Source organism: Nyctereutes procyonoides, unplaced genomic scaffold (genome assembly GCF_905146905.1).
Source record: "Nyctereutes procyonoides isolate TBG_1078 unplaced genomic scaffold, NYPRO_anot_genome, whole genome shotgun sequence".
Taxonomy (NCBI): domain Eukaryota; kingdom Metazoa; phylum Chordata; class Mammalia; order Carnivora; family Canidae; genus Nyctereutes; species Nyctereutes procyonoides.
This window is the reverse complement of record NW_026575020.1, coordinates 988,406-1,010,251: the sequence shown is the minus strand read 5'-3', so window position 1 is coordinate 1,010,251 and position 21,846 is coordinate 988,406. Positions and strand designations below refer to the sequence as shown.

Genomic DNA, 21,846 nt, shown 5'->3' with positions numbered 1-21,846 from the left:
CCCCCGACCCCGCGCTACTCCCCGGGGTAGTACTTCCCCGTGGTCGCGCGCCCTCCGAGTTCCCCTTTGCCTTCGGGAGGAAAAGGCCTTTCCCAGCCGCGACCAGTGCCCAGACTGGCGCTTCCATCTCGGTTATTCTCTGGGTCTGCAGTGTTGGAACGGGGGTCTGACAGCCCCCTCCCCCTAGAAGATGGGATTAAACGAGGAAAGTCCTCAATCATACACTTGGGGACCGTTGTTGACTGTTTGGTCTTCAGCAAACATTGAGGCAATAGTCCTAAGTGGTTAAAAACAGGAGTCAGATTTGAATTTGAATCTGTGGACTTGGCAAATGAACTCGAGCAAATGAACTGTTGCCTCAGTTTCCTCTGCTGTCACCGGGTATGATGATAGTACCTATCTCGTTAGGTTGTGAGGACTGACAGGTCAGTGCATGTGAAGCTCTTAGCTCCGCCTAAGTGCTTTATAAACTGTAGCTGTTATTATTGCATGCTTTAAGAATTCTTACAGTGTTCTGTGCTGGGATGCAAAGATGAAATAAGACAGTTGTGCTTTCTCAAGAAGTTCATAATTTGTAGGGTAGACAGAAGTGTAAGAAAATAATTGCCAAACACTCTGATAAAAAACAAGAGGGCGCCTGGGTGGCTCAGTCATTTAAGGGTCTGACTTCTGCTCAGGTTATGATCCCAAGGTTCTGGGATAGAGGATCCCTGCTCAGCGGGGAGTCTGCTGCTCCCTTTCCTTCTGCCACCCCCCACCCCCCACCCCGGCTCCTGTTTGTGTGCTCTCTCTCTCAAATAAAATATTTTTAAAAAGAGAAAGAGAGAACACAGGATGGGGTGCCCAGAAGGACAGATGAAATGATGTAAGAGAGTTCGTCAGTAAAGTCTTCTAATAGTGGGACATGAACTAGGACAAGGCAGGCTGGGAAGGCACTAGACATCCCAAACAGCAAGCTTCAGGAGTACGGCTCGGTTTGGGGAATTGGCTGGAACATGGGAATGGATGGATAAACAGCAGGAGGTGAGCAGGTCAGACCATACAGGACTAAAGGTGTGCTGAGTAATATGGGCTTTAACCCTATAGACCACGAGGAGTCCCCAAGGTGAACCGTTTGATCAGATTTGGATTTTATAGATTACTCTGGCATGCTGAGTCAGTAGATTTTTGTTACTGATTGAGGTGTATGGGGTAAAAGACAAAGAATCTCTGAAAACACCTTTAACCGAGATGGGGAACTCTGAGGAAGAGATGTGAGACTATAAAGAGAATGACAAGTTCTGTTTGGTATATGTTGTAGGTACTGTGGGACCAGCTGGTGGAGACTCTCCAAAGATCATTGAACTTGGCCTTCATGAACCTCCAAAATGTGAATCAGGAATTCTCAGTTCCAGTGATTCTGATCTGTTTTTTAGACTCTGAATATGCCCAGTATATCTGCGCTGAGGAATTTACACATGCCCAGGAAGCCTTCCTGTCTCCTCCCTGTTTATCTAAATTCTTCCTCACTTTCCCACCCATGGCCATCCTCACACCAAACTCCTTTACAAGTGGATTGTTCTATTCATCCGGCCCTTGGCCTGGGCTGCTGTGTGGCAGTGACCTCTTTGGGAACATGCCTGGTCTCCACAGTTAGCATCAGTCAGTCAATAAACACTAAGGACTGCGCTAGTCTGGGCACTGGGTGAGGCCCTGGGGTTACAGCAGCGAGCCAGAGAGACACACAGACTTTGTCCTAGTGGAGTTTATACCCCAGCAAAGTCTGATGAGTGTGAAGGTATCCGGGCTGCTGAAGAAACAAATGACATGGATATCTTTTAATCAAGGGGTCAGAGAAGACCTCCAACCACCACTGAAGAAATGATCTTTTTTTTTAAAAAAAAAAAAAAAGATTTTATTTATTCATGACAGAGAGAGGCAGAGACACAAGGAGAGGAAGAAGCAGGTTCCCCACAAGGATCCCAATGTGGGACTCCATCCCGGATCCCGGGATCAGGACCTGAGCCAAAGGCAGATGCTCAACCGCTGAGCCATCCAGGAGTCCCGAAGGAGTGATCTTTTAAGGAGGGCCCTAAATAAACTAGACAGTGAGGTGAAGAGGAACATTAGAGGCAGAGAGAATGGTTGCTTGTATAGGCAGAATGTGTACTGACCCTGAGAGAGAGTGTGGTATGTTTTGAGACATGGATGGCTAGTATAGCTGGAATTGGTGCGGAGACCAGCAGGGGCAACAGGTTCCCCAGGGCCTTGTCAGCAGTACTTAGTAACTCATTCAGCAAATGTTTCTTGAGTGTCAAATGTATACCAGGCCATTTTAGGTGCTGGGATTACTGTAGACAAGCAGATAAGGTGTCTTCTACTTGAGGACATAGACAATAAACAAGTAAACAAATACAGAAACAAGATGTAGGGGATGCCTGGGTGGCCCAGTACCTGAGAGTCTGCCTTCGCCTCAGGGCATGATCCTGGGGTCCTGGGATCGAGTCCTGCATCAGGCTCCCCACAGGGAGCCTGCTTCTCCCTCTGCCTATGTCTCTGCCTCTCTCTTTGTGTATCTCTCATGAACAAATTAATTAATAAATAAAATCTTAAAAAAAAAAACAAGATGGAAGAGGAGGAGGCCTCACTAGGAAGGGATTATTAGGGAAGGCCTGTGTATGAGGTGCCATTTGAGCTGAAGCCTGAAGCATGAGAAAACCAGCTGTGGGTAGAATTGAGAGATTAGCATTCAGGGCAGAAAGAACAAGTACAAAGGCCCTGTGGTAGGCATGTTTGAAGAACAAAAGAGATCACTTGGCTGGATCATTGTGGGTGATTAGGAAGAGCAGGGTGAGAGAAGGTACGAAATGGGAAGCAGGGGCCAGACCTTTTAGAGTCATGTAAGTTGTACAGAAGCGATAAAATTTTTTATCTTTTTAAGTTTTTTTGTTTGTTTTGTTTATTTAAGTAAGCTCTACACCCAATGTGGGGCTCAAACTCATGACCCCAAGATCCAGAGTCGTACACTTTTCAACTGAGCTCACCAGGAGGCCCCAGAGTTCTTTTTAAATTTTTTTTTTTAATTTTTTTTATTTATGATAGTCACACAGAGAGAGAGAAAGAGAGAGGCAGAGACACAGGCAGAGGGAGAAGCAGGCTCCATGCACTGGGAGCCCGATGTGGGATTCGATCCCGGGTCTCCAGGATCGCGCCCTGGGCCAAAGGCAGGCGCCAAACCGCTGCGCCACCCAGGGATCCCCCCAGAGTTCTTTTTAAAACATGACTTTGGGGATCCCTGGGTGGCGCAGCAGTTTGGCGCCTGCCTTTGGCCCAGGGCACGATCCTGGAGACCCGGGATCGAGTCCCGCATCGGGCTCCCAGTGCATGGAGCCTGCTTCTTCCTCTGCCTGTGTCTCTGCCTCTCTCTCTCTCTCTCTCTCTATGTGACTATCATAAATAAATAAAAAATAAAAAATAAATAAAACATGACTTTGGTTGCTGTGTGCAGAATGGACTGTAAGGGGCAAGAGGGCAAGCAGGAAGGTCAGTTTTAGGAAGTCTTTGCAAAAAAGTTGTAGTGGCCTTGATTCGGATGGGGTTGACAGCATTGGAGAAGGGTAGACAGATTTGGGAGAGATACAGGAAGTAGAATGGACAGGTCCAGGTGAGCAAATAAATATGAAGGTCTAAGAGGGAGAGAAGTGAAAGCTGGTATCCTAGTTTCTAATTTGAATAACTAGAGGGTGACGTTTTTGGCCTTGAGCTGCCTGCAAGAGACCTCAGACAATACACAGAAACCTACACAGGTTTGCAATTTGGAAGAATGGTCTCTGTAGATACCACCTTTTGGATTAGTTACCTATAGGTGATAATTGGAGGTTCATAAGATGACCTAAATGCCTAGGATAGAATGAGGAGTCAATGCCAGCAGAATAGACCAAGAAGTCAAGAGATGGACAACCGTCCACTGGATGGAACGATGAACGTGCTGGTGAATTTAGAGTCACCCTAGGGAAGTGGTTAAGTGGGATGTGATGAATTGGGAGACCACGAAGGGTAGTAAGCTTTCCAGCAGTTTGGACAAGAACACAAGGGTATGGGGCCTAGGTCTCCGGCCCTTGGCAGTTCCAGGAACCTGGCCAAGGCCTGTGCAGGGAAGGCTATCTTCCTTAACCCCAGAGGGCGAGTCATCTCAGCCCAGCCTGTTTCCCCTAAGAGCCCTGGGTGGAGCTAGGGGAAGTCATTTCTAACCTTGGGTGAGGCAGAGAGCTCAAGGTGGGAGGGTCACCCCAACTCCCAATGATAAGTCCGTACACGACCAGGGTGAACCCCTGACCCTAAGAGTCCATTGCCGTCAGTTTCCCAGGGCAATACACTCTGGGAGAAAATAATGTATCTGTTCCCCAAATTCTGAGAGTCCTTAGTGGTTTGACAACCCAAGGTGAATAAACTGAAATGGAAGTGCAATAATAGCACAAAACAGTATGAAAGTAGGTTGCCTATGGAATCCTCACGAAAAGAAATATGGTTCTAGAGAAGGAGCAAACAAGCTAGCTTCAAGTCTTTCCCTATTGAACCTATTGGGTAACCCCTGCACCCCACCCTTCATTGAGTCCAGTGACCAGACAGCAGTCAAACCTTTGTTTTTCACTTTATTGTACAAAAAGAGGGAAAACAAAACTTCTACAGTTGGCCTTAAGCTTAGGCAGACACCTCTAAGACACTCCCTCCCACCTCCCATGATACAAATTCAAGTTGTGGTTGTTGTTGAAACCTACAAAAACACTCCTTAAATATTAGAAAAAAAGGGGAGAGAGTGGGGGGGGTCCTCCCACTCCAACCATCCCATCCCAGTGCCAAAATGCACTCAGAGTGACCTCTTACAGCACCAACACCCCCCTCCCCACAGCCCTGTTCGTACTGTAAGAATTTTTGATTTTTAAAACACGAAAAAAAAAGTGCCCCATTCAAAGTTGTCTTTAAATGAAAACACATTCCACTAAAACACAACAGTGTAGGGGCATTCAGACAGGAAAATGGGGTTCTTTGCAGGGGCTCTTGGGGAAGAAATAGAACCTATGAACCCCTGTGTCAGGGTCAGGACAAAGGAAGGAGAGTGGGAGAGGGGAGTGTCCCCCCCAGGTTCCCCACCCCCAGCACCACGTCCGAGGCAAAGCAGATTGTTTGCTTTCCTTTGGGGGTGGGACCTACCTTTCCCATCCCACCTCCTGGGTGGAATTCCCATTCTTCCCCCATCCCTTGGCTTTCATTCAGAGAGGGGAGGCAGAAAAGCACAAAGCCCCCACTAAATAGGTCATTAACATGATTTTAAGAAAAAAAAAAGCCAAAATTTAATAAAAAATGAAAAATTTCAATCCACAGAGATAAGGTGGCTTGGCTTATTAAGGGTCTAGGGATTAGGGTACCAGACATTTGGAGATGGCCAGGAAGGGTTAGGACAGCTGCAAAAGCAGCCTTTGCAGACCCCTTCCCCACCTGGGGGTTTGGAGGGGCGGGGAAGGGAGCAGACCTGAGAAATCAAAGGGAATGGGGTGGGGGTGTGGGGGAGCTGGAGGATACAGGGAAAGGCAGGAGGGGTGTGTGTTAAGAGCTTCCCATCTATCTCCCCAAGCCCAGTTTCTGAGCCTAAGGTGGCCAGGCAACCTCCCAGATGAACTGGGAAGGTCCTTCCCACTAAATAAAAGCTCTTTTAGGTGCACCCAGTCTGTCCCCCTCCCAATGCCCCACTGGAGACCAGCGGCGGCTCAGAGTCATGTGGCCCTGGCAGAGGGAAGCAGATATATAGGAAGCATTAGAGTGGTCAGTACACCCCCCCACCCCGCCCCCCGCCAATTGAATCAGAGATTAGGCAAAGCAGAGAATGTGGAGAAAGGGGCTGCCCCAGCCTGTTCCCACCAGGATCAACATCTCCCTGGCCCTTACCAACCCATTCACCAGATTCAGACTGAGGTGGGCTCTCCCTTCTCTTACACACGCGCGCGCACACACACATGCACACACGCCTTTGCACACATCCACAGGTGCACCCATGCTATGTACAGGCGACACACGCTCGCTCGCGCGCACGCACTTTTCCATTCACATCAAGACCGTTTTTAAAAAGTCCCAAACCTACCCCCTAAACCCTCCCTCTCCCAGAAATGACAACAGAGACGGCAGCCGAGATCGGTAGGAAACGTCTCGTTGACAGCTCAGAGCTTAAAAAAAAAAATATATACACATATATAAAAAACACTTCTGCCCCCTCCCCCCCATGAGTGGGTCCAGGCAGCTCCTTCCTGCAGAGGGCAGGGGAGAGGGCTATGGGGCGGCGCCTGTTCTCTCTGAGGCTCCTGCCCTCCTCTCCCCCCACGTGTTCCCTGCCTCCAGTTCCAATGCAGGGGTCCAGTCGGCAAGCCCCTCCAGGACAGGAAGGGTCTTCCCCAAGCTTCCACCCTCCCATGGGTCGGGCTGCAGGTGTGGAGGGCCTCACTGAACTCTTTGGGACCCCCCACCCCACTCCCAGGTCCATTGTCCATGACGGAACCCCAAGTGCAGAAGAGGGGTGGGCCGGGCCGGTCCAGTGGTGGCTCAGTCTGATGGTTGCACTCCCTGGAGGGCCCCCCAGGGCTGATGTCTCTGAGGCTGCAGAGTCCTGGCCTGGGCTCCTCCAGCCCCTCCCCCACCGAATTAAAAAGAAAAAAGAAAAAGAAAAAGAAAGAAAGTGGGGGAGGCCAGGGGCAGGGGACAGAACATGGGGGAGAAACAAAGGTGGTCAGTTGGGGAGGGGAGCCCTGGGTGGGATGAGTCTCAGTTGGAGTCAGAGTCCGAGGAGTCCCCCGAGGAGGAGGAGCTAGAGCTGCTGCCCTCAGACTCATTGTCCTCATCCTCATCGTCGTCCTCGTCATCGTCCTCATCCTCATCATCCTCCTCGTTCTGGGGGGGGGGGGCAAAGAATGCGGTCACCAGGTGGCAGTCCTGGTAAGGGCCACCCTGCCCTCCCACCACGCCCTGCTGCCTGACCTCATCTCCGTCCTCACTCTCGTCCTCGCTGCTGGACTCAGAGGAGTCCCCACCATCCTCAGAGGAATCCCCGTTCTCATCATCCTCCTCCTCTTCGTCCTCATCCTCATCCTCCTCATCCTCTTCATCATCCTCCTCAGACTCCTGGGAGGGGCAGAGGCACGTCAGTGGTCTGTGCCACACCCCTCCAGACACCGAGGACCCCCCTCCTCCATCTTGGAGGAGCTCCTTACCGACTTGGACTGCAAGGCAGTCCTGCTGGATTTGGGGTTTGGGCCTCGAAGCTTGGTCATGCTCTTACGTTTCTGCAGAGAAGGGGAACACAGACGAAGGGAGAAGCCAGGAGTTCCAGACAGTGGACCCCCAAACCCCCCCCTTTCCCCAGCACCACCCTGCTCCCACACTCACATTGGAGATGTACTCTTTATACGCTGCACGGTCCTGAGGAGACAAACTCTGGGAGACAGAGAAGGAGGTAAAGGTTGGAACGCCACCCAAACTACTGCTGATGGGAGTGTGTTGACCAAAAGCCAGGCAGTGGGTTAAGCATTTATATACCATTACCCCATTTTACTCCTGCCACTCTCCCCATACCTTGGGTCTCTGCAGAGTGCCCCCCAGGATCTGCGAAGACAGTCCAGGACTAACCCCTAAGAAGCCCTGAATTCTTTTCTAAGCTACCCTGTTATTAGGACTGTGGTTTTCATGTCCCTCCTACTGTTCTACAGTCAAGGGGAGGCTCCAGAGTTAGGGCCTTCCTCAGCAGAGAAGCCCCCTACAATGACTATCATAGCCTGGTATCATCACTCCCACCCAACAAGCCTAGAGTCACTGATAAGGGAGTCTGTGGCTCCCCAAAACCTCTAGACACAAACCCTGCTATCTCCCAGGGTCCCTGGCTAACTTGCCTGGATAGCTGGGGGTGACAGAGGTGGCTCTCCCCACGTTATAAACCTGACTGCTCAACCAAGGTGCCCAAGAAGAGCTCTGAGGCTTGAGGCCAAACCAGTCTGGGAGACGCTCTCTGGTCCCAGCTGGAGGTAGGACAAGACAATCTGGCTTGGATTACTCTATTTACTAGCTGTGTAACCTTGGGTAAATTACTTAATCTTTCTGAACCTGAGTTTCTTTTCTTTGATATCGATCATAGGACTTCGAATGAATGGAACAATGAATGGAATCGTGGAGGCAGGCCAGGCAGATGCTGCCTTCTCCTTCCAAGGGTCCCCAGCCCTCTCACCTTTTTTTTCTTAAGATTTTATTTATTTATTCGTGAGAGACTGAAAGAGGCAGAGACCTAGGCAGAGGGAGAAGCAGACTCCCTGAGGGGAGCCCAATGCAGGACTTGATCCCAGGACCCCAAGATCACACCCGGAGCCAAAGACAGATGCCCAACCACTGAGCCACCCAGGTACCCCCGCCCCCAGCCCTCTCACCTTGACCCAGAGGTCCAGATGTACTTTGTACTGCTTCTGCTGCTCCTCTGCCAATTTTTTGTAGTGCTCCTTCTGGCTCTGGGAGATGCGCTGCCAGCGGCTGCCAATCTCCACCATGCGCTCTTTCAGCGGCAGGTGGTTCAGCTCCCCATTGGACAGCAGCTCCTGGGAGAACTTCTGGTAACCGTTCCTAGGCGGTGGAGTGGCACAGGGAGGGTTAGGACGCCTACCCTACAGTCATCCAGCCATGACCCTTCCTGCGGCCAAGGTGGGTTCTAGCCCCCTTAGACTCACATGGGAGGCTTCTTGGGTTCTCCTTGGAACTTCATCTTCTTGGATGAGTTTGCAGCAGCTGGGGGTGCCCGCATCTCACTCAGCTCTCTCTGTGGGGACACTCAAAGGAGTCATGCTCACTCCACCCCTCACCCAAAATTATTTCTACCATCTGCCCCACGCCATCAGTTGCCTTAGACACTGAGGCCGAGCAGAGGGGCTACGTCCTAACAGGTCACACCTGGGCCAGGCGCCCCTGCTTGGAAGTGCTGTCACAACTACACTCACATGACTGGTCTCACCGCCCCCATGGACTGATTGATGTGTGACTGAGGCTCAGAGAAGGAAGCTGGCAGATTTGCTCAGGGTCACACAACCAAGGCTGGGACTCCCAGCTCCACAGCCCACCCACTGAGGACAGCTGCTGGCCCAAAAGGGTGCTCTGACCCTCAGCTCCCTAGGGGCCACCATGCTGACCAGCAGAGCCCTTCTTCCCACCTCGTATCGCTTTTGGTCTTCGGCTGCCTTCTTAATCCACATGAGTTTCTCTTTCTTCTCCATGTTGTTCCAGGTCATCTCCATGGCTTTCAAGGCCTTCACCCGGTCATTCTGGAGACAAACAGAGGTATCAGCTATGGGAGGGGTCACCTGGGACTGGAACCGGCCCTCGAGGGCAGGCCACTGAACAACCCCTTTCGGGCTCCCTGCCACCTTGAAGCGGGCCAGGTAGTCCCCGATGACGCTCTGCTGCCAGATCTCCTCGGCTCTCTTGGGTGACTCGGGCAGCTTGCCCCGGTCCTCGCGGTCCCCGCCCGGCTTCCTCTCCGGCTGAGCCTTCAGCGCCGCCTCCCGGGCCTTGTACTTGGCCTGCGGAGGGCCGGGAGGGCCGGCAGGGCGTCAGCCTTCCGGCCGCCCCCAGGGGGCGCGCGTCCCCCGTCCACAGTGGAGGCTCTCCCCCCCCCACCCCAGGGAGAGCGGGGCCGGCAGAGGCTTGGGCTGGCGCAGATGTCCCCCGCCTGGGGCTCAGCCTGGGGCTCAGCCCGCCAACCGGCTCTGCTCCCCGGGGAGCCGGCCCCGGGGCGGATGCCTTCCCGCCTTCCCGGCTGCGGAGCTGCGGCCCCCTCGGCACCTGAGCCCAGGCACAGGGGAGGGCTAAGGGAGGGCTAAGGCGCAGGCCGTGGCTGAGGAAGTGTGGCCCGCCCCTGGGGGAGAAGCCCCCCGAGCCTGACCGGAGCCTGACCTTCTTCTTTTCCGACAAGTCGTTCCACATGCGGGCCAGAAGACGGGTCAGCTCGCTCTCCGAGAGCTCGGGCCGCTCCTCCTGCAGCTGCCGCCGCTTCTCTTCAGAGAAGATGAACATGGCCGACACCGGCCGCTTGGGCTTCTCTGAACCGCCCTGTCGGTGGACAGAGGTCGGTCCATGGGGGTGCGGACAGGGAGCCCCATGTTCCCCCACCACCGCCCGTTGTGCCCCCTGCCCACCTTGCCCCCTTCCTGCGAGGGCTTCTTGGATGCGGGGCTGGTGGCTTGCTTCTTGTTGATGCTTAACATCTTCTCCTCCCCCAGGACCCGCTGCTGTTCCTCCTCCGGCAAGCTCTGGTCCAGAGACAAGACCTGGCATGGGGCTGCGCACCTGGGAGCCAGCTCCTCCCAGGTAGTCCAGAGGGCCCTGCTTAATTCCAGGGCCTCTGCCCAATGCCCCACCGACGAGAACACTCACCTCTAGGAAACGGAGAAGCTCCACCTCATAATCTTTCTTTTTCTAGGAAAGAAGGGGAGTCAGGGTCAGTGTGGGCACATACCTGCTCGTTCTCAAGGGACAAGAGCCTTCTACAAAATGTTCGGAGCCTGGACAGGGCCTAATCTCCTTCTATAGACACTAGACAGGCAGCCCGGGGCCATCTGGCTTGATCAGCCCAGATGCTAAACCTAGCAGACCAGACCAAGTTTGTAGCAGGTGTTTGAGACACGTTTGACCACTGACTGACCCCTAGTTGGGGTCAGATACTCCCAAGGCCCCAAGGGTCTCCAGACGTCCTCTTTAGCACAACCTACCTGGTCACACTTCTTGTGGTAGGCATCCTTCTCCTTCTGGGAGAGCAGTTTCCACTGCTGGCTGCATAGCACCATGCGCTCAGTGCTGGGCACGTCCTTCATGTTGGCCATCAGCTCTGCGCAGTACAGCGAGTAGCTGTTCCTATCAGAAACAGCAGGAAAAGAAGAGCAACCCCCCTGAGTGACCAGGGCAGTCCAGGGCACCTGCCTTCCTCAACTTCAGAACCTGGCCGAGATCCTTGGATGGCCCAGCTCCCTAGAAGCCCTCGTGCCCACTCACCCACCCACCCCAGGGCAGTGCTCACGGAGGTGGCTTGGTGGGTCGCCCATCAAACTTGTCCTTGAGCTGGCGTTCGGCCTTGGTGAGGGTGGATTTGGTGATGCCCTCCTCACTGATGTTCAGCTCGGGGTGCTTCTGGATATAGTCACGCATAATCTCCTGCAGAGTGAGGTGGGGGGATGGAGGGCAACGGGGTGTGGGGTTAGCGGGGGCTGGGGAGGGGGGAGAGCCGCTGGGGAGGGGAGGCAGGGAGCAAAGCTGGGGGGTGGCCGTGTGTCTGCTATGTCACACGAGACACGTGGTGCCCTGCCCTGCCCTAGCCTGAGATCTCATGGGGGGGTGGGCGGGGAAGGTAGGGGCAGAGGTGAGGGGCCCAGAAGGCCCCTCCCTCAATGAAGGGACAGGGAATGACTGCCTCCCGCAGAGTGCGGAGGCCACAGAGTCAGAGGGCAGAGGCTCTTGAAGAGCCGGATGGGGAGGAGCGCAGCGGAAGCCTAACCTCGTACTCCTTCCGCTGCTCCAGGGCCTTATGAATCCATTTCAGCCTCTTTTTGTCCGAGAGCTGAGACCACTGCTTCCCCAGGGAGTCCTTCACCTCCTTCGTAGTGGCCTGCAAACCAAAAGCCGTCAGACACACACAGGCAGCCAGGGGCAGGGGGAGGGGAGAAGGGGGAAGGGGGCACAGAGGCCCCCACCCCCTCAGGCCACAGGAGGTCACAGGAGTGTCCCCCACAGGCCAGGAGGGGAAAATAGAGAGGCGGGAATCCCGCCTAGGTGCAAGGGGACAGGCTCACACACGCACGCACGCACACACTCGCACGCCAGCTGGCCCAGGCCCTGTCCATGCAGCCCACCCCTGGGGAGGGGCCTCCTCTCCTGCTCCCCTGCACCGTGCCCGGCCGACCTGGCGCGGCTCCCCCCTTGCCACCACCGTGTGCCCTCCATCCCTACCCCCTGGCCGGACACTCACATCTGGCCGCACTTTGAGATACACCTTCTTCTCGTGGGTGTACCACAGCTGCTGGGGGGTTTTGGGCTTCTCAGGGATGTCCGACTTCTTGGCATTCTGGATTAGGTCAGGGTGATCCTCCCTAGCCAGGGCATGGGGAGCAATAGTCAGCGGGTACAGGGGGATCCTGCCAGGGAGACCCCCAGCTAGCTGCCCCACCCACCAAGGCTCCTAGGCCTACCAACTGGGGCCTAGTGGGACAGTGGCTACCTGCCTGTCCCTGCCCTTGAGCGTGACCCACTAGGGTCTACACATAACCCATCCATCTTCCATGCCTCACAGATGGCAAGCTCGAGGCTCTGGTTGGTATCACCCTAACCTGCCACACCCAGTGCCCTGTGGCCCTCCTCTGGGCTCCACTGCCTTACCTGAACCGGGCCAGGTTTCGCTCGAACTCCTGTTTCTCTCTCTGGAAGTCCTGAATATATTTCATCTGGGGGAGGAGGGGATGGGGTCATCCACGACCCAAAGCCTGAGCTACAAAAGCCACTGAGTCCTCCTTGCTAGCTATTTTGCCTCCCGGTGGTGATGTGGATAGAAGGTGGCATGAGCTGGCAGGGGATGGTGGCCTGCCTTCCAGTGGGCTGGGCTGGGGGGGGGGGGCTCAACCGTAGCCCCAACTGCTAGCTTAGAGCCACACAGTGGGAGCTACAGGGGCCTCCCAGAATACATCCTATGTCCTATTCCCTCCTGTCAAGATAGGGAGAGTCCCAGGAGTGGGACCCAGCATTACCCAGCCACAGTGAGCAGTGACACAGCTGGGACTTCCCCTGACCTTACCTCCCCACCTTTCCCCAACACCGCAAAACTCTCCTCAATACATTAGGAGGAGGTGTAGGCCTTGCCCCTATTATTCCCTCCTCTCAGGTCTGTGGCAGCTACTGTTGGTCTGTTGCTTCAAAGATGGCTCACAGGGACGGGGGCAGGCTGAGTCTTGCTTTCAAGTAAGGCCCAAGGGTAGACTGTGTTGAAGGCACCCAGAGTGAATTCTTGCAACGGGAATGACATTCTCATAGATCTCTCAACTTGAATTTTCTTCCCGATCTGCTGAGTGGTCCCCCTGGAACCCTGACTATCCTTCGTATGCCTTCCCCATCCCAAACCCCTTCCCATCACCTTCTTCCCTAACTGATCCCTTCTCCAAGCTCCTGGCTGGCAGGCTCCTCGAGCTCCCCTTCCCCCACCCGACTGGTTCTCCTCTGCCTTGGCTTCTCTTCCTTCTCCTCCACCTCTTTCTATAGGGCTGGCCTCCCTTCCCGCCATCACCCGCCTACTTCCGTTTTGTTCCTGCCTCTTCATTCCTCTCTTCTTTTCTTCCTTCCTTCATCTACCTCCTGTCCTCACTACTGCTCAATGTCCAGCTCTCCTTTCTCCCTTTTTCCCCCGATTCACAAGAGTCAGCTGTGGAAGCATCCAGAGGCTCATGGCAACTGAGTCCAACTCCTGCCTTTCACAAGAGGGTCCAGGCACAGGAGGAACCAGCTTCACCTTCCCCTGTGGTTCTTGTAGAAAATGGGGAGCAGAGCCCAGCCTACTCTGCCTAATCTCAGCCCTCCTCACACAGAACAGCAGCTTTCAGAATAAGGCACAAGCAGACTGGGCTTATCCTCTGCACCTCAGATAAAGACCATGTCCAGAGAAATGAGGTAACTTACCAAAGGTCACACACAGAACAATTCAGTGGTAGTCAGGAGCAGAACCCCAAGTCTCGTGTCCCCCAGGCCAGCACTCTGTCCACTCTACCACATAGTTTCTTAACTCTCCCTGGTCCTCGGACCCTCTGCCTCTCCCTCCCTCTCCATGAGAGTCTGGGTGTTGTGTGTACAGTCAGCTCTGCAACATCCCCATCAGAGCGGCCAAAGAAAACTCTTAATTCCTACTCCTGCTTGGCCTGGACAGCAGGTGTAGACAGCTGGTTTCACCCAGCCAAGCTGGCTTCTTTTTGGATACAGAACCAAGGGCACGGGAGTCTGTAGCCAGAGTGCACAAACCAGGAAGACAGAGGGCTATGTATGGTGTGGCAGCCGGTGCCACGTCCTGAGACCTGGCCACGTAAGGCTTTGTCTCTTCTTCCAGTAAATGTGCGTTCTTGTCTCTCCCACTGCCCCTCACCGACATCTCTCCCTGGCTCCACCTCACAGTCCAGCACCCTGGCTGTCCATCTCTCTCCTCTCCCCATCTCACTTGGGGCCCTGCTGCAGGCTCCTCCACTGCTTTGCTGCCCTCTGTGAGGGTCCACTTGGCAGCACGAGGCCACAAGGGACAAGGTGCAAATCCTTGGCTGAACGTGGAGGAAGGAAGCCCACTTAATATGTGTGGACATGGCGGTGAGAAGAGCACCCAAGTGCTGTTCTGCTGTTGCTAGTTGTGTGACCCAGGATGCAAGTCCCTCCTGGGCCTCAGTTCCTTGCCCACACAACCGGAATAACCCCTTCTCTGGGGGTTCCCTTTATGAGGATACTGCACGCACCAAGTGAGATCACAGTGAAAACTGTCCAAGGATGAGCTGCTGTGCCAGCCTAACGGTGAGAATGCGAGCAGAGAGGTAAAGCTGGATGAGGCAACACTGGACTGTCTGTGGGGGGAAAGGGCTTGTCCGAGCATCTGCTTCAGTCCGGGTCACACCTTCGACCATGCCTGCACTTGACAGTGTATGGGAGTGGGAGGAGGGGACCGAGTCTGGCTGCCCAGGACCCTGCACTCTGCTCTGCTGACCCACCCCATCCCTGATGTCCCTCTATGCCTTCCCCCCACAGCTGACCTACACTGCACCAGCTGCTCCCTGCCCTTCCCCTCCTCCCCACTTTGCCCCCCTCCCCCCACCTTCTTCTTCTCTGGCAGCTCCTTGTATTTCTTGGACAGAATCTTGGTCAGGTCCAGGTTGCTCATCTCAGGGTGGAGTTTCGCATACTTGGCCCGCTTCTCCATGAAGAAGCGGAAATAAGGGGTCAGGGGCTTCTTTGGGAAGTCCGGGTGTTTCTGGAAGGAGGGTCAAGGACACGGTGAAGGTCAGACAGTATCTGTTCTTTGGACCATTCCTCTCTTACACGTCATGCTCCTCCTCCTGGAAACTCACCTTGAGTTTTTTGCCTTTGTAAGGATTTTTAACATGTTCCTGAGCATCAAGGATCAATTCTGTCAATGTTCGGAACTTCCTCACCTGGAGAAGAAAGGAGGTGAGTGCAAGAGGAAGTTCAGGAGAGGGAAACACCACCCTAGAGCCTACCCCCTTTCCCAACAGGTCTCCTCTACTTTCCACTACCCTGAATTTATCAGACGAGGAGGGGCAGGAGCCAACAGCCACGACTCAGTGCCTGACACGCAGACAACACCCGGGCACTGGCCCACGCCTATGGCACAGGACCAGACAGTCCGTACACACCAAAGGACGACAACAAGGTGACCACCTGACCTCGATGTGTTGTCCATGCCAGCACCTCATTCAATCCCCAGAACAGCTCAGGCGAGAGAAGATCCCAGATGTAAGTATTCAAGGCCACACAGCTAGGAAGCGGCAGAACTGAGAGCTCTAGGCCAGTGCTATCAACCGTGCCGCCTCCCCAATGCACAAGGGCGACCACATAAGCACCTCGCCTGGTCTCTTTCCTTCCTGTTTATTGACTTCTGTTTCCTCTCCCCCACCGGGAAGGTTGAGGCAGGGGTTCACGTAGATGTGTCAGGAAGGGGGCAGCAGAAGGGGGAGGGGATCAGTTACCTCATTAGAAATCTCCACCCATTTGAGCTTGCACATGTCTCCAGAAAAGTCTTTAAATGCTACTTTTTCCCAATCCATATGTGACTCGGTTGTTTTGAACTTGGAGCTGTCATTGGATGGAAGGTTGTTCTTCATGCATTCCAGCAAAGTCAGCATGTCTTCCTGGGACCAGCGGTCTGGGGAGGGGCAAGAAAGGCAAATCAGGCCCAGCTCATGCTTCCCCCCAATCTGTTCCCCAGTCCTTAAGTGCTCAATCCTTCTTTCCCTGGGCATCCCAAATCCCTGGGGATCTCTGATGTGATGGCAAAGACAAGACATGACCTAGTCACAAGAGAAAACTGTGACCATGTGGATTGGAACGGGTATTCCAGACCAGAGAGCATCATACCTAGAAAGCCAGACTTGAAGTCAAGTCTGGTTTACTTCAAAACTATGGTCATTTCTAACATGCCAGGCTGCCACAGACTACCATTTATTGTGGGGAAGAGAAAGAAATGAAGCTACAGTGATTTGGGACCTGGTGGGAAAACAGCTAACTTACTAGGAGAGGGGAGGGAAGCAGGGAGGCAGACCACGTCGAAATGTGTTGCCAAGTTTAAGTTCTAGGTGGATTCCGTGGATGTGCAAGGGCTGAGGGTGGAGTGTGGGCAGTAAGGAGAACCCATGCAGACATTTCTCTCTGGCACAGCTGGAAACTAACATTGGAGACATGGGCAATTTTGGGCAAGTAAGAAAAATGGAATGGAAATGGAAGAACCATACGGGGCAGCTGAGAGGCAAGACAAGCAGATGAGCAAAGGTTCTCAGGGCCCTGGCTCCAGGGAGAACCCCCAGAATTCTGAGTTGTCTTCTGGGTCCAACTCCCCGTGGAGGCAAAAAAAAAAAAAGCGGGGCGGGGGGTGGGGGTGGGGGTGTCTGAACCAGCTATTTCCAGCCACTGAATTAGCCTCAGCAGGCCTCTCTGGAGGGTGGCTACCCTGGAAGGTCAGCTAGGAGAACAACCAGGGCTAGGAGTCAAAAGGGCTCTTTATTTGCATTTGCATCTGGTAACCAGGGTCAAGGTTGCCACAGGGTGGGTCACATGGACCAATAATCCTCAGTCCTCTCAGCGTCCCTGTCAGGGCCAGATGCTCAGCTTCATCCAACCCCCTGCCCCCATCCGCACAGGATCCCTCCTGGAAGGGGTAGGATCTAGTTATGGACCTCCTATGGCTTGGAGCCTCAAACCACCAAAATATCCAGTCTCCACCTGCCTCACCCAAAACCTTGTCCTCTGAATAACAATAAAACACCTGAAAAGCCTTGCCAATCCCTCCCTTCTCCCCCTCCCCCCCATTGCTCATCCTTCCTCCCATTCCAGGACTCTGGGTGAGGAAAGGGCAAACTCTGGCCAGATGGGAATCCCAGAATGAAGGCTCTCATAAGCCTCTCTCTCTAAGGGGGAGAATGAAGTGTGGAAAATATAGTTTATAGCCTCAAGGCCAAATAACTTGGGTTTAGCCAAACTTGACTCATAAAACTGAAGATAACCCCCTCACCTCGATTCAGAGAACAGGGACTGTCTAACCCCTTTCGAAGGAGAGGGGGTCCCGCAAACAGCCATGTGGGAAAAGAGGACGTAAGTTAAAGTGCTCCTACCTTGGCCTTTGGGGGCGGCCATTTCCAGGTCTGTGGGGCAGTCAGCTTCTCCGTTCATTCTTTAGCCGTCCAGCCTCCTCCTTGGGTCGTGCTGGCCGGGCAACCCGCGGTCAAAACCACCTCACCCTTTAGAAGAGACACCAGTCCCCACTCAGGCGGGATGCGAGGTGAGGGACTTTCTATTCCTCCCTCCCCCAAGGGGGAGGGGGGCACAAGTCCGCACTTTGACGGAGACCCTGCCAAGACCCTGGTACACCTAGAGGGTCTGTGGGTGTGGGAGTGCGGCCCCCCCGCGCCCCTGCAGCCCGGCTCCGCCGCGTGCGCCCTCCCCTGCCCACGCGAGAGACTGCTCCCAGCTCCCGCGTGCAGCGAGCGCCCGCCCTCCGCCCTCCTTCCCCCACCCGGGCCAAAAAAAAAAAAAAAAAAAAAATCTCCTCCTCCTCTGTGCGCCCGCCCGGGGGAGGCCCCAGGCTGGAGGGCGGGGGAGGAGGAAGGGCGGGTAAAGGGCGCGCGCGGCCGCGGAAGCGGGCGCGCGCCACAGTCTCCTCCTCCCGCCTCCCCCCGGCCGGTTCCCCCCGCCTCCGCAACCCGGCGGGGACCCGGACGCAGCGCAGCCGCCACCGGCCCCGGAGCGTAGCGGCCGCACCGCCCCCGGGGACCGGATCCGGATTCCCGCCGCCCCCCCTCTCGGGCTCCCGACGCCGTCCCCACCCGCCTGGGCGGGCGAGCAGCCGGAGAGAAGCGGCCTAGCCTGCCCCCCGCCCCCGAGCCACCCACCCCGGCCGGAGGCGCCGCCACCGCCCAGCCACTCCGACGCGCACGGAGGAGCCCGCCGCAGAGGCGCGACCACGGCGGGAACCGCCGCCTCCTCCCCCGAGCTTGCGGCCCAGCCCCGCCGGCGCCCCCGCCCTGGCCTCCGGGGAGCTGAGCCAAGGAGAGGGCGGGAGGACGGCGGCCGGGAGGCGGGGGCGCAGCGCTCACCGGCCCCGCCGCCCCCTCCGGCGGCCGGCGAGAACTGCGCCTGCCGGCTCGGAGAAGCGCGGGCTCCTGTGCCCGCGGCCGGGGCTCGGCTCGGGCCTCGCTTCCTGCCCTCCCCTCCCCCGGCTCTCGGCGTCCTCTCCAATGCCCTGATCCTCTTTCGTCCAGTCCCCTGCCTGGAGGGCGGCCCGGGTCTCCCCCGGCGTCTACGGCACCCGCGGTTCGCTCCCCGCCGCCCGGCCCCGACCCCGGCGCGCGTCCTCAGCCGCCTCGGTTACCCGGCGCAGCGCGGCCTCGGGGCTTCCCGCTCCGGCGGCTCCCTCCCCGGCTCTGAGCGGCGGCGCCCTCCCCCGCTCGGCCGGGCACAGCCGCAGCTCCCTCCCGCGGCGGCAGCGGCTCCTCCTCCGGGCGCGGCGGCGGCGGCGGCGGCGGCGCTGGGGCGGCGGCTGCTGCTGTGGCGGCGGCGGCGGCTGTGGCTGCTGCTGCCTGCTGCTCCTCGCGGCGAAAAGCACAAAGCACAGCGCCCTCCGCCTGCAGGCAGCCCGCCCGCCGCCCGCCCGCCGGCCCCGGCCTCAGCTCGCACACCCCCCGCCGCCGCCGCAGCCTCCGCCGCCGGAGCGGGGAGGAGGAGGGAGAAGGGAGGAGGAGGAGCGGGAGGGGGGGCGGGAGAAGCGGGGCAGCGAGCGCGTCCTTCCCCGTAGAGCGCACACCGACCCCCGGGGAGCGAGCGCCAGCCCGCCCGCCTCGCCGGCTCCGCTCCCTCCCACAGCCTGCCCGGGCGGGCTCCGCGGGGGGCAGCTGGGAGGAGGGGCGGGAGCTGGGGGACCCGGGCGGCCGAGGCGGAGGGAAGGAAGGAGGGGAGGGGGGTGGTGGTAGTGGTGGTGGTGGTGGTGGTGGCGGCGGTGGCGGCGGCGGCGGCGGCGGCGGCGGCGGCTGCTGCTGCTGCCGGGGAGGGGGGGCCGGGGCAGGGAGACACGCAGCCGCCCGGATGGCGGCGGGGCTCGGAGCCGAGGCGGGCGGGCGGGCGCCGAGAGCGACCTCGCCAGACCCGCGGGGGAACTAGCAGGCTCGGCCGGCGCGGGAGGGAGGGCGCGAGGCGCGGCCGCCTGAGACGGTGCCCGGAGGGCCCCCCGGCGGCCGGGGAGGCTGAGGGGGTGCCCGCAGCCCTGCTTCGGAGCTCTCCCCCCAAGTCCTCCCAGCTCAGATTCGGGTTTCCACGGCAGTCCTCACCCGCTCCCTTCTCCCGCCTCCTGGAGCGGGCGCTCCGCGCCCACCCTCAACCCCGGAGCGTGGCCACCGGCTTGGGGCGCACGCACGCCCATCCCGGCGCCAGGCTTCGGCGCCTACCTCGCGGTCCCCTTGCTTCCGAACAGCACACACACGAAACTTAAAAAAAAAAAAAATACCCGTACAAAATGCCATGCCTGCAAATTAAAAAAAAAAAAATCCCCTTTGCTCCTTTACACCCCGGAAACGGCGAGGGGGCGATGGGGTCCGGCGGAGGAGCTGCTCTGGGAGCCGGTTCAATCCAGCCCGGCATGGCTCCCCAGGCCTGCCCGGGCGCATGGAGATCGGCGCCGCCGCCACTCGCAGCAACCCCTCTCCCCCGAAATCCGCGGAGCCCGGGCTCACTTACCGAGCGTGTGAATGGGAGCGCGGGCCAGGGGCGCCTAGGGGTGCGGCGGGCCGAAGAGCGGAGCCGCAGCTCCGCCGCAGCCGACGCCGGGGCAGCGAGTCGCCAGACAAAGCCCGAGATGGCGAAGCGGAGCGACGGCTAATGGCGAGCCCCACGCGCCGCGCTCCGCCCGCCCCGCTCCGCCCGCCCGCCCGCCCGCCTCGGCGCAGCGCAGCGCCGCTCCGAGCGCTCGCCCGTCAGAGCCGCCTCGGCGCCGCCGCCTCCCGGGCCACCCCGGCCTCGCCTGGCCCCTCCGCCTCCTCCGGGCCACTCAGCCTCACCCCCTTCCCTCCCACCGCGATGGGGGCTGCACGAAAATAAAAAAAGAAAAAGAAAAAAAAATGCTTTTCTTTCTTTTTTTGGTGGGGGGGCAGGGCGGGCGTGTTGAGACTTTTGGGGTTTTTTTTTTTTTTTGCCCCCAGCTCGCACTCACCTGCGGAGCCGCCGGGAGGGCTGGGGGTGGGGGCGCGCGGGGCTGGAGCCGGCGAGCGCGGGTTGAAAGCCAGCCAAGCTCTGCAGCGCCCGACCCGGGCGTATACGCCGCCGCCAGTCCCCGCAGAGAAATCGTCCTCCTACCCCCGCCTCCATCGCTCTGCGTTTCTCTTCCAATCAGCCGGTCGCTTGGCGGCTCCTCCATTCTCCGGCCAAGCCCGCTGCCTAGAGCGAGCTCCACTCCTCCATCTGCTAGCCCGGTTCCTGGCTCCCCTGCCGGGGCCGGCGAAGCGACGTGGGGCCGGAGGGGTATTTGCGAGGGAACCTGCCTGCTTCCCGCTCCCATTGCTCCCTCCCCGCTGCCTCCTGCCTCCTGCTTCTCTCCTGCGTCTTTCCAACTCTCCCCTGTCGCCACTGGTGTGTGTCTGAGTGTGTGCGCGGCTTTTTTTTTTTTTTTTTTTATTGCTCTTTGCTTTTGCAACCCTGAAGCCAAAGCGAGGGGGTGGGGGATAAAGGAGGGGGGGTGTTACAAAAAAAAAAAAAAAAGTAAGAAGCTCTTAGATTTGCAACACATTGAAAAACCGGGGGAGCACCCCGCCTTGCCGGATCTCGGCTCCCCGCGAGGGCCTTCCGGGTTTTAGAGCGAGCCTCTCGTTGTTCTCAACGCCCCTCACCTCCTCCGGGTTTAGGATCCGAGGTGTCCGATCAAAAAGTTCTCCCCCTGGGCCGTAGCAAGGGGTGTCAGGGTGGGAATTAGGGGGATTTCTCAAGAAGCAGCAGCCTCCCCCCGCCACCCCGGTTTCGGTAGTTGGGCCGGGGTTGGGGCGGAGAGCGTGATCCCGGTGGGTCTGCGCCAGGGGCTTCCGGGGCGAAGCGGGAGCCAGGAGACCGCGCTTCGCGCATCTCCCCCTCGGTCTCTGCCTCCAGTCCCCTGCCAGCTCCCCCTTTAATTTTTTTTTTTTCCCCTCTCCTTTAATCTAATTTCTTCCAACTCCACCTTTGTTGTTACCGGCGTCACGCCCGGACCAGCCAATCCCCGCCATGCAATCAGCTTGTCAAAAAGGCTCGGCCAGCCCTGGGAAAGCAGGCCGCGGGCGCTGTGCCCCCTCCTCCCCCAGCGGCGGCGGGGAGCCGCGAGGGTAGCCTGGCACCCGGGCCCGCCGCCGCCCGAGCCGCCGCGGGGCAGCCTTCGCCCAGGCCTGCGGCATCCGCCGTCCTGCGGCTCCGGGGGCGAAAGGCCGGGGCGGGGACCGCCATCCGCCCTCCCGGGGCTGCCGGCTGCGGTCGTCGGTCTCTGCCTCCCCTCCTCCGAGGCAGGGTTGTCAGGACGCAGGGAGCCCGAAGACGAAGAGC

The 21,846-nt window shown here is 57.5% G+C and overlaps 1 protein-coding gene across 5 annotated transcripts; it reads right to left on the bottom strand.

The window, feature by feature from the left end:
• Positions 1 to 4,611: 4,611 nt before the first annotated feature.
• Positions 4,612 to 20,921, bottom strand: UBTF (upstream binding transcription factor). Of its 5 annotated transcripts, none has more exons than XM_055326740.1 (21): positions 20,495 to 20,921; positions 17,409 to 17,534; positions 15,771 to 15,946; positions 15,132 to 15,215; positions 14,879 to 15,034; positions 12,424 to 12,488; positions 12,017 to 12,137; positions 11,546 to 11,656; positions 11,072 to 11,205; positions 10,767 to 10,908; positions 10,432 to 10,473; positions 10,194 to 10,307; positions 9,952 to 10,107; positions 9,423 to 9,578; positions 9,210 to 9,320; positions 8,733 to 8,821; positions 8,439 to 8,628; positions 7,411 to 7,458; positions 7,236 to 7,307; positions 7,003 to 7,146; positions 4,612 to 6,915 (listed from the first exon to the last, which is right to left on the bottom strand). In XM_055326740.1, exons 2-21 carry the CDS (start codon positions 17,464 to 17,466, stop codon positions 6,790 to 6,792), a joined length of 2,295 nt encoding a protein of 764 aa, XP_055182715.1. In that variant the 5' UTR covers positions 17,467 to 17,534; positions 20,495 to 20,921; the 3' UTR covers positions 4,612 to 6,789. The 5 variants fall into 5 exon arrangements, with proteins under 5 accessions (XP_055182715.1, XP_055182689.1, XP_055182699.1 ...); XM_055326714.1 differs by lacking the exon at positions 20,495 to 20,921 and adding an exon at positions 20,023 to 20,193; XM_055326724.1 differs by lacking the exon at positions 20,495 to 20,921 and adding an exon at positions 18,665 to 18,952.
• Between the last annotated feature and the right edge of the window lie 925 nt (positions 20,922 to 21,846).

Coding starts and splice junctions, on each gene's coding strand:
- UBTF (XM_055326740.1), bottom strand. CDS start 17,466: ATGAACGGAGAAGCTGACTGCCCCACAGACCTGGAAATGGCCGCCCCC. Junction 8,629..8,732: donor GAACCCAAGAAGCCTCCCAT/GTGAGTCTAAGG, acceptor TCCACCGCCTAG/GAACGGTTACCAGAAGTTCT. Junction 6,916..7,002: donor AGAGTGAGGACGGAGATGAG/GTCAGGCAGCAG, acceptor CCCCCCCCCCAG/AACGAGGAGGATGATGAGGA.